General features: G+C 33.0%; 1 protein-coding gene across 4 annotated transcripts in view; it reads left to right on the top strand.

The window, feature by feature from the left end:
• The window catches only part of LOC126183645 (uncharacterized), a 285471-nt gene extending 281849 nt beyond the window's left edge, over positions 1 to 3622 (top strand). For all 4 annotated transcript variants that reach the window (XM_049925787.1, XM_049925786.1, XM_049925788.1 and 1 more), the window contains one exon: positions 439 to 3622. In XM_049925787.1, coding sequence (XP_049781744.1) covers positions 439 to 504 — 66 coding nt within the window. In that variant the 3' untranslated portion in view covers positions 505 to 3622. The remainder of the gene's footprint in view (positions 1 to 438) is intronic.
• Positions 3623 to 16082: the final 12460 nt, after the last annotated feature.

Below are 16082 nucleotides of genomic sequence, written 5' to 3' on the forward strand. Positions count from 1 at the left end.
TTGGTTCATAAACGACTTACTTTTATCTGTTATTACTTTTATGTTGTAATTTCATGTACTGACATGTTCCTCAATTTAGTCTTACGGAACGTGACGTGTAAATAAATAAATAAAAAACAAGGGAGATCGTCTGAGAGGATGGTACTGATCAGACCAGCAAATCTTCAAAAATGTTGTGTATATCATGCCAATGGCCTAAGCATGCTGTAATCAATGGGAAGGAATAATGTAATTTACTGTTAACTATAATAGCTTTGTTGTTGCTATTGTTTGTCTAGTGAATTCAGGCAATTTCCATGCACCCAACTCTCGGAAGTGGGGGAAACATTTGTGGGTAGTTTATTTATAATAATGCGTTATCTCAAACAGAAACAAAGTCAGTTATCAAAACTTTATGCTTGTTTATGTCTTAAAACTGATGGACCTTTCTTGTTGCAGAGAGAAGATGTCCGGCCGCACATCAGAGAGAAGTTCAAATTATTTAGTTATTTACCACCTGATTAGGATCTATCATTTTTATAATAAATGACTTCTATATTATTTGTTGTTTATATTTTTATTTTATGTGTATACAAAATGTAAGTTAAAATGTGCTTTTAGTTTATATTGTTTCTACATCTGTCCAAATTGTAGTACAATTTCATATAATTATGTATGCTATTTATTGTAGCAATCCTGTTTCTTGCTCTGTCATTATAAGTATTTGTAAAAAAAGTATTGTTGGCTGAATGAGCAATGTCCGGAAGCAACGCAGTTTTAAATGTAGAATATTAGATTTTTAGTTTTAGTTCCATATTCATTTTAAAATATAATGTGTTTTATCTTTACAGATAATAGCATAGTATCACAGTGAAAATCACGATTGAAATACTGTTTCCACTCCATGTTTTATAACAAGTGGGATTTTACATGTTACTTTGTTTTTATTGGACTAGTGGTTTTTGGAAAACCTACAGTGTTTGTTATCAGTTGTTTTAATGAAGTGAAACAGTGTGTGGCAATAGTAAGTCCTTTTGCTGAAACTGCCAGTTTTTTAAGTGATTCACATTCTTTTGAATGATATTTTTAGTCCAAAAGAAATAAGCATTATTTTAAAAGAAACAAATTTTAATTGCTTTTATTTTGTTATTTAATTTTTAACCTGAATTGGTTCACTATTTTACAAATGGAAGCACAAATATATGTGATTTTTTTAAAATTCCTTTTATAAGAATTGCAGACACTTTTATCAGGAAGGTAAAACTTGTGTAGTCACAAGGATACGAAGAAGTATCTGTTAATTTGGTGTTCAGTCCAAATGTTTACTTTTCCTATTTGTGATGACCTTGTTTCAGAAAATGAAACTATCTTAGTGTGAACAGAGTTGTTTTATGATGTGTACAAGCTGTGAAAGATGTATGTCCTTGTTGTCAGTTCATTTGATGTGTACATGTTTCTGGTGTTCAAAACCAATTTTTTTTTTTTTTTTGAAAAATTTTGTGTTTCCTGTTTGTATTTATCTTTGATGTAAGTGTTTGTCAAAACTGGTAAATTGTTGTGGTCAGAACCACACAGAGAAATGCAATATGACAGCTTTTGTGAAGGCTTATTTAATAGTCGAAAATATTATGTATGTCAGCCATGAATGCAACCATTACTTAATTTGAGGTTTACACGTAAAAAGAAATTATCATCACAGATTTTACTTAGTGTGTTGGATGGTTGTGTGTTTTATGAGATTTATGGGGAGAAAATGTTATTTTAGTTGTCATTTTCCTTCAAACTAGGCTCACGTGAAGAAACTGTAATGGGGAAAGTACAAGATTATCTGTCCATTATTGATCATCCTTTGCCAATTTTACCTTGACTTAAGTAGTGTTAGCATTTGCTTCTTAACACACACACTTCAGTATTGAATTTAATTAGGTATTTCCATAAGCAGTTGTAGAATAACATCTAGATGGGTGACATGTAATTTTGCAGTAAGAAGCTTGAGCACTCTTTAAAATGTTATTTAAGTTGTAATATGAAGTAATTTAAATATGAGGAAAATATTTCAGCCTCTGGTAATCTGGAATTGACCACACAGTTTAATCATTATCTTTTTCATTACTAGGGAAATGTTTCCCTTCATACTGTTTTTATCATATGGAGAAGACTCTGTTTATCATTTCAGAAATAAGTATGGAATATAAATCTCAGACCTTTCATTTAATCTTTGGAAAAATAACTGTTGTCAAAGAAAAATAATTTTTGTGTCTTGTTTGTATTGTAAAAAATACAAATGATATATAAAAAAAAGTACAAAGACTGTTTTAATATTTTGTTAAATTGTTTGTGAAGATTCAGAGTGTTTTTGAGGAAAAAAAACTTTTGTACAAAATCATTATATGGCAGTGTTAGCTGATGTAATTTCAAAATAATTAAGCCTTCATTAGAGAAAATTTTCAACAGAACTATGGTGAAAATACGAAATAAACTCATTAGTGCATAATATTGTTCTCTGTCAGATTTGGGTACAATAAAAGGCACATGCCCATCAAACTATCAGGATGAGAGAAAAATAAGTAAATGTGTGTGTTTTGTGATTTATATTTGAAATCTGTATCTAGAAAAAGGTATGATTTTGATATTAAGTGTCACAAACATTGGTTTTAGACATTTTGAGCTGTTGAATATTACATACTGTGGTTATGCTCTCTTGCATATCAGCATGATGAACATTCACAGTATTTGTTATAGTGTTCAATAGCATATGTTATTTCATAGTGAAGTTACAACTGAAAGAAACTTGAGTTTTTTTTTTTTTTTTGTTTTTTTTTTTTTTTATGAGCCAGTTGTCATAGCTGAGTGAGGTAAACAAGGACCATCTCCACTGCTGAAACCATGTTATTCAGATTGTGCTCATCCCAGGCAGTTTGACTCTCTTAGAAAGATCTTCATCTCAAGTTATTTCAGTATATTGATACAGATAACAAGTAACTCCTGCATTCACTGCCATTGTTAGAGGAACAAACTTGCTCTTTACTGTGTACAGTATTTCAAGAAACTTCTTTAGGAGATTGGCAAATGCAACGAACAATACAGTATTGTATGCTCCTGAAGCAAAATAAATCAGTTGTGAAATATATCATATATATTTCCTATACGTGATGGTACAGTACTAGTTTTAAGAGTTCCCCAAAATATGTAACTTAGTTTATGCTCATTATGTAAACTTACATCGAAATCACAGGAATGAATGCAGGAAGTTCTCTTATCTGTGTTATTTCTTGGTTAATTTTGAAACAGTAAACTTTCTTAGTAACTTTCCCCTCCTTTTCTGTATATACATTTTCAAGTGATCAATAAAATGTTTGTGGTTGCCTATAGATTTATTCATGCCAGAATATTTTGAAAAAATAACCACTGTGCACTTTGGAGTGCATTGTCATGTTGGCAATTTGGAGAGAGATTTTGTACACTGTAAATGGCAAATGCACTGATCAAAATACAATAGTTTACAATCAGTTTTTTCTTTTAAATAAACACCAGCTGCTTGTAATGTATGTCACATTTCTTTGTTACCTGGAATCACTCCAAAAATTGCACTGAAAATAGCTATGCAAATATATGTAATCTGATCTCTTAACTTATAGATCTGTATTTGTTATTAATACTATAAATTTTGTGCTTTAGGAACTGAAAGAAATAAAATTATTGCAAAATGAAGATATAAAGTCCAAAAAGATGCTGTCACTCAACCATTATAATTATGAGATGGTGACACTAATGCTAAGTCCTTGGGCTGACCATTAATTAATATTAAAAGGAAAGTAAAGAATGTTTGGCCATATAAAGAAGACGGAAAAGTAAAGTTTAACATCATATCAGTAATGAAGTCATTAGAAGGAACAAGCTACAATAGTGCAAGCATGGCGAAGGAATTTAACTAGTTCTTGTTGAAGGAACCATATGAGCTTTTCCCTTAACTGATTTAGTGAAACCACAATAAATCTAAATCACCATGACAGACTGGAGATTTGAATCCCATTCTCCCTGAATGTGCATCCTGTGTACTAACTACTGTGCCATCTTGCGCAGTGTATAGCCAGAGATATCTATTAATACTAGTACAAAAACAGAATAATTGTTCTCACATGTGCCATTGTCTACTTATAGTTGGGGAAGGAAAGAGAGTAGTATATATTTCCAGATTATCTCACAGTGTGATGGTGTCTCATGCTAAATCCTAATTTTCTTGTAGTGTTTTAAGAAGTGAAGATCAAGAAACTTTTGTTAATGTTGCAAGTGTCAGATGACAGTGATGATTATGATGATGATAAGCCTCGTGACTCTCTTGATGCTTTCCAAGAAGAGTGGATTATGAGCCATTCAAGATTTAACCCTCTTCTTTTTTCGTTTTGTTACCACCGAGAATTGAAAAATAATTTCATTTGGCACACACTCGCTGCTGTCTTCTGTGCTAAACAATTTGGTACTAGACACATAAAACACTCTTTGCAAAGTAAAGGTATTAGTATGATGATCGAGAGAAATCCTCCCCATTCCCAGAGCAGAAATGGCTTTTCTGGTATGATTGGTTCTGAAACGTGATCGCAGACACACAATTTTATTATGTCTGGCTTGAGATGTTTTAATTCAGTGACAATGGTATTGCACATACGGTGACCTGTGGTCTTGTTATTTCAGTAATTTTAATACAAATGAATAAGAAGACTATTTACATACAGTTTGAAGTTTGCAGATAACTGGGTATTTAAATCAAAGCCAGCACAAATAATTGTCCTATATCCATACTTAGAAATACTCTCAAGCAACAACACCTTACCAACTTTTCTTCACTTTGTCTATTTGTCCTTATATTTTCCTTCATGTCTGACACATCTCTGCCAGCCGGGGTGGCCGAGCGGTTCTAGGCGCTACAGTCTGGAACTGCGCGACTGCTACGGTTGCAGGTTCGAATGCTGCCTTGGGCATGGATGTGTGTGATGTCCTTAGGTTAGTTAGGTTTAGGTATTTCTAAGTTCTAGGGGACTGATGACCTCAGAAGTTAAGTCCCATAGTGCCGAGAGCCATTTGACACATCTCAGTGTAAATGCAACTATCTCCTCCTTACCACACGGCTATTGGAAGTTTCAGACAGAATACAATGGTATAGTGTGTGTTTCTATGGTGTCCATTATTCCATAATATTTGCTAAGCTTAATTTTAATTTCCAATAAATTTATGGCAGTGGGATCTACTCAGATCTGTCAGCAACATTTACTCATTACTACTTGTGAGTTACTGCTTCCAGGCACTTATCGTTCCTGTGATACCATCACCACTGATAACATGATCACCCATAAACCACACAGCGCCACCACAATAGATTGTAATAAGTCTCTGATTAATGTCAGTAGCTTAATGCTATGCTTAGGAAACATGAAGATGCCCGTGGCACCCAGCTGTTACCTACATCACACCAAAGATGACAGAAAAATGACCAGTTGCAATGAAATAATTACATGATCTGTATGTACAACTTTCCAAATGGCTTGTATCTGATTCATATTTCAGTTGAAACCTATTCACAAAGGTATAAGTTGGAAAAGACTGGGGAGATGAATACTCGAGAAGTAATTTCTGGTGTAGTATTCACACATATTCCATTATCAGAGTGTGTATTTGATAATTCTGAAAAAAAAAATGTTCTGTCCCAAACTAGACCATTTGAAATTATGATACCAATATTTCTTCAAATGTTGCAAGCAGAAATGGAATGGCTATTACATAACAACAGAGAAGAAGAATAAAATTTTCCTCGTTGCTCAAGAGTAGAGTTAATTTAGATGGGTACTACTACACGAGTATTTGATGCAGTTATCAGTCATTTGCTTAGCTTTGGATTTTACTTGCCAAGAACCACAATATTTTTTTTTTTTTTTTGAAATGACACCAAATACACACCTGAATGTGTTTTTGTGAGTATTAACCTCACATCTAAACAGATTCACTGGTGCATTTCTTGCCGTTTCACAGTAAAATACAACATGGACTTTCCACCAGAAAGGAGTATGTCATAATTTCCACACCAAGAAAGCTTAAAGCATCACAAATATTATTGTTTGGCAGCTGTGCAAGCTGAGTGTGCAATGAGAAATTGAAATTGTTGAAGATATGAACAGAAATGTATACAAAGGCACATGTTGTCATTGTGACATCTTTCCCCTAGTATTGCAAATTTTTGAAAGGACATGTATTTTTTACTATCAAGCCATGTGTCGGTTACGTGACACACATGCAAACTTAATTGGTAATAGATGTCAAATAATTGGAGTAAAAAATGTGTGTTCAGGCCACAATAATTTATAATCTCTCTCTAATTTTCTTAATGGTAGTTTCATTACTATGAGAGAGGGGGGAGGGGGGGGGGGTATGAATTTTAAATTTGAATAACCTAAAAACAGAGATCTTTGGAACAGAGTAATTAATGAATGAAATAGTTATGTAAAACAAACACATTGACACAAGATTGAAGAGAAAAAGATTACTAAGAAAAAATGCAGCGACAAAGAGATACAAGAATAGAAAGAATGAATGTATAATGATAAATATAGGGCATAAAAATAAAATAAATTTAATGAAATCACTGTTGAAAATCAGTGAGGGACAATGGCAGAAAAAAATAATTAGTTGTTGCAGAACAAGATAAAAACATACTCAGAAAACAGATTTGTGCAAAAATGGCATACATTAACCAGAAGCAATTGCAAAGAAGATGTAACTGTTATGACCTTTGGAAGAAATGGTAACAAAAGGAGACGAAGTACAGGATCAAAGTGTAGTTACTATAATATGAGCAGAATGTGCACAGTGATGGAATAATAATGAGATGTCTTGATTATGAATGAAAACAGAGGTCAAAGAAAGTGATGGTCATTGAAACATAATGAAGAGCCTGTTAAAGTGAACAGCTGTGAATATAAGTACACAATGGCTCTCTCCAGAAATGAGAACTCAAGGTTTCTTCTTTGAAATAATTCCACTTTTTCTTAACCCCGCCTTCCATTCACTTGTGCACTTTTTAGTGTAATTTATGAGGATTCTTTTATAAGAAAGAGATTGTTTAGGATGAACACATTTGCTTGTTAATTGTGTATGAATGTATCTGTTCTATATGCTTGTGGATAGATTTGAACTGTATATCAAAAAGATGTCATGAAGAACCGCACCACATTTTCATGGCTTAAAACTGGAAAACAATGTGAAATCTAAATTAACAGTGTTATGAAAAGGACAGATTGCTACTCACTGTAAAGATGACATGTGCAGTTGCAGACAGACACAACAAATAGTCTGTTACACGGAGCTTTTGGCCAAAGCCTTCTTCATTAAGGAAACCACATTCACTCTCACATGTGTGTGTATGTGTGTGTCTGTGTTTTCCTTTCTGGAAAAGGCTTTGGCAGAAAGCTCCATGTGTAACAGTCCATTGTTCCTGTCTGCAACTCAATGTGTCATCTTTACAATGAGTAGCCATCTATCCTTTTCAAAATATTGTTGATATTCTTGCCTTGACTTTCCATTGTTCAAAATCCAGATTAGTGTGTCTAGACTCCAGTTTGAATACAAATTACCCTTGTTACTTCACGTACTCCTTTAATAGTTCCTGAATATGTTTCAGATGTATATAGATCACTACCTCTGACCTAGTTTTCAGTCTGCTGCTATTTACATCCGTTTGGTGGTGATTAAACATCCTGAATTTGCATCTGGCCTTTGCTTAAGTACTGCAACATGTAGTGCTGTATTTATAAAAGAATTGTTATGAAAACTTCCATTACATATATATAATTTAGATCTAATTACTTGTCAGAGCCACAGATGCACATTATCCAGGAATTAGAGTCCAATGTCTGGTTGAAAATAAATGAACTTTGTGAACCTGGATGGTTTTAATCTTCCTATGAAAACAATTTTGTGCTTGAATTATTTCCATAATTAAGTGCAGTGGTTCCAGATTCTTTTCACATATGTGCACCTGTTTCAAACATATTTCTTTATATTTTGCTTCATATTTCTAAAATACTTATTTTCAAATACTGAGAATTTTCTTATCTTCCTGTTGATTACAAATCACCATTGAGTGTAAATTAGCTAATGAAATACTGAAGGGAACTTATTAGAGGAGCAATAAAATATTTCATTTCACCTTCTCAATAGATGAATAATGTATAGTTTGAACTCAAACACACACGATGATAGGTGAGTATGTAGCAGACTTGTTACTGTTTTGGTATCTGTGTTAATTTGAAAACTATGTGCTGCTTGGCAAACAAATTTATGTTTCATTGTAGCTATTCTATTTAGATCACTGAAAACATTCAGTCCACTTAAATTCATAAAATTGTAACCAAATGAGGCACAATACAGTTGTAAGCCAAAATTTGCATCAAGTTTGTTGTAGTAGTCATTTATTTATTTATGAACATAGCTGTTGGTAAATTGCTTTGTACATTTGTTCTGTAGCACTAAAAGGCAAAATGTTTCTGAATGGGTCATGTCTTACTTTATCAAATTACTAATATCATACAGAATATAGGAAGTTTCTGTTTGTTAATATTTTTATTTAAAGAAGAAACAATGAAAATAGGTTAACTGTTTTTTCCTCTCGCAACCCTTTTTAAGAGCTCCCAGCCCATTTTTTAACCCCTCAAATTATTTTAGGTACTTCTGAAATGACATTTCAGACCCTTCTCAGCAATTAAAATATTTTTTTCATGTTTGTGGTAGGTGTATTTCACTTACAGATGACAAACTCTGCACTGTTTAAGGAACTTCAGGCTGCCTCCTTTCATTACACTCTTTTCAAAAGTTCAGGTTTTTAATTACTATGAAATCCTAGCCTAAGGTTTTTGTTTATAAAAGAATTTGAGATTTATTCCGGTGAAAGTCAGTTTCCTTACACCTGTAATTTTTATTTTATTTTGATGTTTATATCATGCATGTAAAATCAATTTCAAGACAATATTGTTTCAACTTCAGGTAACTATTTGGTCTGCTTCATGAACTGAATGCCATAAGTACTGTAACTCTCATTCCATTCATGAAGGAAGCATGCTTAACAGATACCTGAACATGAGGCAATGTTGTTTTGAAATTGATTTTACATGCAGGAGATAAACATCAAAATAAAATAAAATAAATACAGCTGTGAGGAAAATGACTTTCATTGGAATAAGTAAATAACAGTTGACAGCCTATGTATATTTGATATGTAGTTAACCCAATGAAAAAAAAAAAATCTGAAATGAATGCAAGCCTGAAGCATACCATTATCACCGATATTTGAGGCAAGTCTGTAAATTTCTACCCACAGCTATCAAATAACTGGTGTTACATAGGTATAATATAATAACATTAGTGATCTTATTTTTGTTCTCATATATTATTGTTCGTTACTATATCAGTTAGTAGTGATGAAACATATTTTGTATGGTAATTAATATTTTGAACTGTATTTTTTACATTTTTTTGTTTTAACTAAATATTTTTGTACTGTATAAAATGGATCAGAATGTAACCCAGATGTATGCCTACCATTGGTAAGAACATACAGTTCTAGCACTTTGTGTAGTTAATTACACCATAGAAGAAAATCCACATTTGATTTCAAGCCCCGTAATGGGTTTTTACACAATAGTTTCAGCCTGATCTGACCAATTGAGTTGATGCTTTGGAAGAGCAGCAATATCATGATTCATATGTTGGTTATGAATGCAAGGAGAGGCAGTGTGCTGATAATATGACTCATTTGAACTGTCCTGATGCTACACATAGAATAGGACACGTACCTAATCTTAAGAATGAAAACAAACACATAATTGTGATACTGTGATGGTTTTGGTTCAAATTTTAATTTCAACCATAGACAATGGTCAGTTATTCACAAAGTTAGTTTGTAGCAAATATTCTTCCACATATGATCCATATTTGCATCAGAAAATCATACAAACTTATTCTGCTGTTCCTTGTTTTCCAAAAAACAGATAATATCCTGGTGCTAAAAGCTGATACATGGTTTCACTTACATTTGTAATGAGCCCTCGAATTCAAGCCCTTGAATTGTCAGTTCTCATTGATGACATGCAGTAGCACAGCTGATTTTACACATTGTACTTCTGTTTGTGAAGTCATTCTGTACAGAAATTTGGTCTAAGAGTATTTGATCTAAGATGGTAGCCAATCACTTATGTAAATTGTAGTATTTACTGGAGAAAAATTGCCTTACTCAAACTGTTTATAAAGTGGTATCTCATAATGATTATAGCAATAACAATCGTTTTTTCAGCATTATAAAATGAGAAGTTGGCATATTGATAGGAATGATTCCCTTTACAGAGCTTAGATGTCTTGATGCTAGGCTTCTATTTAACAGCTTAATGTGAGAGGCATTTGCAGGGGCCTACCAGTGTGTGATGTCAGAGAAATGGTTCAATCTACAAGCAATAATTTCTTACACTTAGATTTTTCTATTCTACTGATCTTGGAACTGTTGAAAGAAGACTGAATTGGTGGAGGCAAGCAGTATAACACACTTACCTTCTGTTAAAACAAGTGAGCTTTTAATAATATAGAATAATGTAAATAAAGAATGGTTTGTGAACCAGTTCAATACTTTTTTGTGTATCTGTCTTAATTTGTTGACACATCACATTTAAATTTGCTCTATGAGCAATATATACAGTGTGATATAGTAACATGGTCTTCTCTGACAAATTCTTGGCTCATTCCTCATTCTTAAAGGTTTCTGTTTTCAACCTGGTTCTACAGAAGCTACAGATACAATCTGAGATGCAGTTCACGTTGTAAAATTCAGAAAAAAATTATGCATCTAATAAGCACAGATTGGTGTGCTGGATAAAAAACAGTATTAGAAAAAACTTTAAATAAATTATCAGTCTTTTGAACGTATTAAAATGCTAGTTCTCATCTATGTTCTATTATTCAATAAAATTTCTCAGTACTTATCTAATTTTAATTGCACACAGAACAAATGCAAAAATTAGGCTATGTTTTAGAGATAAGAACATCTAATATGCCTCAGTAGATTAATTGATGTTTTCCAACATTCTAATGAATCAGTGTCGTATGAAGTATTTTATAGTAATGAGTTGCCACATGTAAGTGTTAGTGGTTTAAAATATGTAGTGTTTATGGACTGAAGAATTGGTAATGTTGTTGGTGTTTAATTATTATTATTATTATTGTCATCATTATTGTTTTGACGTGTACTGTTGATTCAATTGAGCCTTTAGCAGTAAATTAAAAATTATTGCAGTGACTATATTTAAAAGCTAGGAAGCCCGCTCCATGCATTCTCAGACTGTTATTTATGTACCCCAGTGGGAGTACACAATGAACTATTTCTCAGACAAGATTTTCATGTTATGATTTTGACATTGTCATGTGTTCTGTATGTTTTTAGAGTCCACAAATAGTATGGCCTTTGATCTTGTGTGATTTGCTAAAATTTTGATGTGTTGTAATTGACTTCAGTATGTTTGTTCTGTTCAATTACCATATTATGGAAAACAGAAATAGAAGTATACATGAGGGTTTCTCATCACTCCATGTTTATAAACTCTCCAAAGAGCAATAGTATATCATAATGCAATAATTTTGAGGATTCTTCTGAAGTATCAAGTAATACTTCATCAAGGCTGTGGAGACCAATGATGAAAAGTAACTTTAAGAGCACACATTTATCTATGCGACTTCTTCCCTGTGCACATGTTCAGAACCATTTACAAATTTTTTTGAGCTTTCTATAACTTCAAACTTAAATATTGCTGTACACAGCACAACTGAACTCTTAGTGATGAAAATAGATTTTGTAATTCCATCTCTTGAGTTGTGCTGTATTAAGGGACATACAAAGTTGACATTCTTTATATGTGTACACAAATTCTTATGTGAATGAAATATAGAACTGACTACTTTGTATATAATTCGTATTGTGAACCACAACAGCAGAAAGAAGGGACCACATTCAACCACAGAAACCCTCAAGAAACATGGTATATAACTGTTACTGAGTAATACATCATAATTCCAATAACTGAACTGACAAAAAAACATTTTTTCATGGAGCTAGTTCACAGTGTCAGTATTTTTCTAGAATTGAAAGGTGTATCAATTCATTCATAAGACCGGTTGCTATTGAAAAGTACCTCTATAATATCCGGTCATCAGTAATGAGGACAATAAGAAAGTAAAAACAAAGATGTGCACTTCAAAGGAGAAGAGATTTAAGGAAGGTATTTACCATCATTGTTGACATTATTTTATTGTAACCATTAAAAATGTGTGGTACATAGTGGTCCTTTTTTGCTGTTATTTCTTCATATCAGCCCACCAACATATTTTTTTTTTTTTGTTATATCTAATTTAACAGCTACTTTATTAAAGTTATATGTACCTGTGGAATTTCCCAAATGTTTAACTCTTGTTTTCTTCTTTATAAGGATGAATAGTCTCATTGAATTTAAGAGAAATGAGAACTATTGTCTCTAGTTTTTAATGAAGCACAATTGTGTATTTTAAAAGGTGGTAATAAAAATGTTGCCATTCTTTCAGTATGGGTATTTGTAAAGAGAGTGACAGAATGTTGAATACTGTGGCACATAATGAAATAACTAATATTTTGATCAATAGTTTCATGTTTTTTTTTAATATTTTAAGAGAATGTTAAAAACCAGAAACAATCATTGTACAGTCTGATTTTTAGAGTAGATTAGCTTGACATTATATACACAGTAAAAATATAAGAATCATTCGTTTGTATTATAGTTTGTAATTTTATTGTGTAGAGACTGAGAAAAATGTAGGAATGTATTAAGCATATGGAAATGTGCTGCAGAATTCAAATTTTCATTATAAATGGAGTGTAATCAGTATGTAAGTTTCTGACTGAAAACTTCATGAAAACTGTGCAGACCTGGGCTGTAGCACATTAAATAACATACATTTTATATTAAAAAAGTTTATTTCTAATGTTACATACCAGTAGGTAATTTTTTCTCCTCCATCTTATCCCTATTTTTCATACTTTTTTGTTATTCTCTGTCTGTTCATTTACTCCGATCTCTCATAACATTTTTCTCTTTTTGTTTAAACAAAATGTGCTCATGACCCGAGTGCAGTTGGATATGGGTGTGTGTGCGAGTGTATATCTGTCCTTTTTTCCCCCTAAGGTAAGTCTTTCCGCTCCTGGGATTGGAATGACTCCTTACCCTCTCCCTTAAAACCCACATCCTTTCGTCTTTCCCTCTCCTTCCCTCTTTCCTGATGAAGCAACCGTTGGTTGCAAAAGCTTGAATTTTGTGTGTATGTTTGTGTTTGTTTGTGTGTCTATTGACCTGCCAGCGCTTTCGTTTGGTAAGTCACATCATCTTTGTTTTTAAATATATTTTTCCCATGTGGAATGTTTCCCTCTATTATATCCATATCATTAAGTTCGATTCTTGATATCTTAAGCAAAATCTTTAGCTGCATATAATTTTTTTGGGTAAACAAGAAGGAGATTTGAATGTGTGCTGTAGTATTTTGCATGTAGCAGGAAAACAGTACTTTTCCAGATATGAGTTCCAATACTAAACTTAACAGTTTTGGTCTTCACTACAAATTTCAAAGTCTGTAAAGGGAAGTTAGTTACACCATGTATATGTACCAACTACACAAAAATTACACAAAAAGAAATATTACAAAGTATAGAAACTAGAGAGAAAGAGCTACTAAAAATTATAATGTTATTATTGGAAATGCAAAAATAGGTTGTCTTTATGCCCTGGTAATTGAAAGACAAGAAGTTGTCTTCAGAAAATGCTTAATACAGGTGATAAGACGACACCAGACCCCTGATCACTTCACTTTACCCACACACTTATAAACTTCATTTTGATGCTTGTTTTGTATTTTCTGTGCTGTAAATGCCAATTTCCAGTCAGAGAGAGAAGTCTCCTTGAACATTCATTGTTTGCAGAGCTCACATCGCTGCATGTGTACTAATCCAGAGTTCCTGAATTATGATCACAGATGTTCAGGAGGTTACTACTTGCTGCAAAAAAGTCATTTAATGACAAAATAATATGTAATGCGTGAAATGAAAGTAAAGTAGTATGGAATGTCATAAAACAAGAAATTGGAAAAAGCACACACAAGCACAGTAACATATATATCAAAGATGCAAGCAGATCAATAAAAAACCCTTTGAGAACTAGTAAATTTTGTAAATGATTTTTTTTTCAGATATTCAAGAAAAGCTTTAAAAAAGTTTTCCTAAAATGGTTGTAGTACCCACAAAAAATTATGTAGCTGTATCCTACAACAGCACCAGAAGTCAGGAAGACAATACAGAAGTTAGGAAGTCAGCAGGTCTCAACATTTTAATTTATATCTGTACTCTGTAAACCATTATGAAGTGTGTGGCAGAGGGTATGTCCCATTGTCCCAGTTATTAGGGTCTTTTTGTCATTCCATTCATATATGGAGTGTAGGAAGAATGATTGTTTAAATGTCTCCGTGCATGCTGTAATTAATCTAATCTTGTCCTCCTATTGTAGTACATTTCTAGAGTCATCATTTGATGCTTGTTCTTGAACCTTTGCAATTAGGCTTCCTCAGGATACTTTATGTCTGTCTTCAAGCATCTGCTAGTTCAGTTTCTTCAGCATGCCTGTGACACTCTCTCATGGATCAAACAACCCTGTGACCATTCTTGCTGCCTTTCTGTGTTTACGTTCAATATCCCCTGTTATCGTATTTGGTATGGGTCCCACACACTTGACCAATATTCTAGAATGGGTGGAATGAGTGATTTGTAAGCAATCTCCTTTGTAGATTGATTGCACTTGCTCAGTTTTCTACCAAATAATTGTAGCCTGCCACCTGCTTTACCCACAATTCAGGCTATGTGCTCATTTCATTTGATATCTGTACAAAGTGTTATACTCAGGTATTTGTATGAGTTAACCAATTCCAACTGTGACTCATTGATATGATAGTCATAGGCTGCTCCATTTTTTCATTTTGTGAAGTGCACAATTTTGCATTTCTGGCAATTTGAAGCAAGTTGCCAATCTTTGCACTACTTTGAAATCTTATCCAGATGTGACTGAATATTTGAGCAGCTGCTTTCAGGCAGTACTTCATTATGAATAAAATCTTCTCAGTTTTCAAGCCATTTCAGTTCTAATAAAATTCCAATTTTATTGGAAAACTTGCTGTGTCCCCCCTACCAAAAGAAATTCAGTCCAGTAACAAATTTTGCTTGATACCCCATATGATCATATGATCACACATTTGATAATAACTGTAGATGTGGTACAAAATCAAATGTTTTTTGGAAATCAATACTACATTGACTTCACTGCTGTGATCCATAGCTTTCAATATGTCATGTGAGAAAAGTGGGAGTTGGCTTTCACATTATCGATGTTTTCAGAATAGATGCTGTTTGACATACCTCATTATGTTGGAGCTCAGAACATGTTCTAAGATCGTACAACAAATTTATATCAAGGTAATTGGAAATTGTTTTGTGAATCACTTCTACCATCCTTCTTGATATGGATGCTTACGACCTTAGCTATTTTGCACACTAAAGCAACAATAAACAAACAAACCTCCTTGTAAATGTGTGTGACCTGTGCTTTCTTCCAACAACTGGGCACAGTTTTTGTCCAAGGGATCTACAATTAGATTATAGTTTAGAGAGGGGCTAACTCAGCCAAAAATTCAGTATGGAATCTGGTAGGGATTCCATTGGGCCCTGGATCTTCTGTCAATTTTAATGATTTCAGCTGTCTCTCAACACCACTGACACTAAAATTTATTTCACTCACCTTTTCAGTGTTACGAGGATTAATCTGGGGCAACTCCCTGGGTTCTCCTTTGTAAACAAATATTTGAAAACAGAGTTTAGCATTTCTGCTTTTGCTTTGCTACCCTCAAATTCAGTTCCCATCTCATCCATGAGTGACTAGATGCTAAGTATGATGACACTAACAGTCTTTAGATATTACCAAAATTTCTTTGGGTTTTATGAAAGATCATTT

The sequence above is a fragment of the Schistocerca cancellata genome, chromosome 4 (assembly GCF_023864275.1).
Source record: "Schistocerca cancellata isolate TAMUIC-IGC-003103 chromosome 4, iqSchCanc2.1, whole genome shotgun sequence".
NCBI classification, from domain to species: domain Eukaryota; kingdom Metazoa; phylum Arthropoda; class Insecta; order Orthoptera; family Acrididae; genus Schistocerca; species Schistocerca cancellata.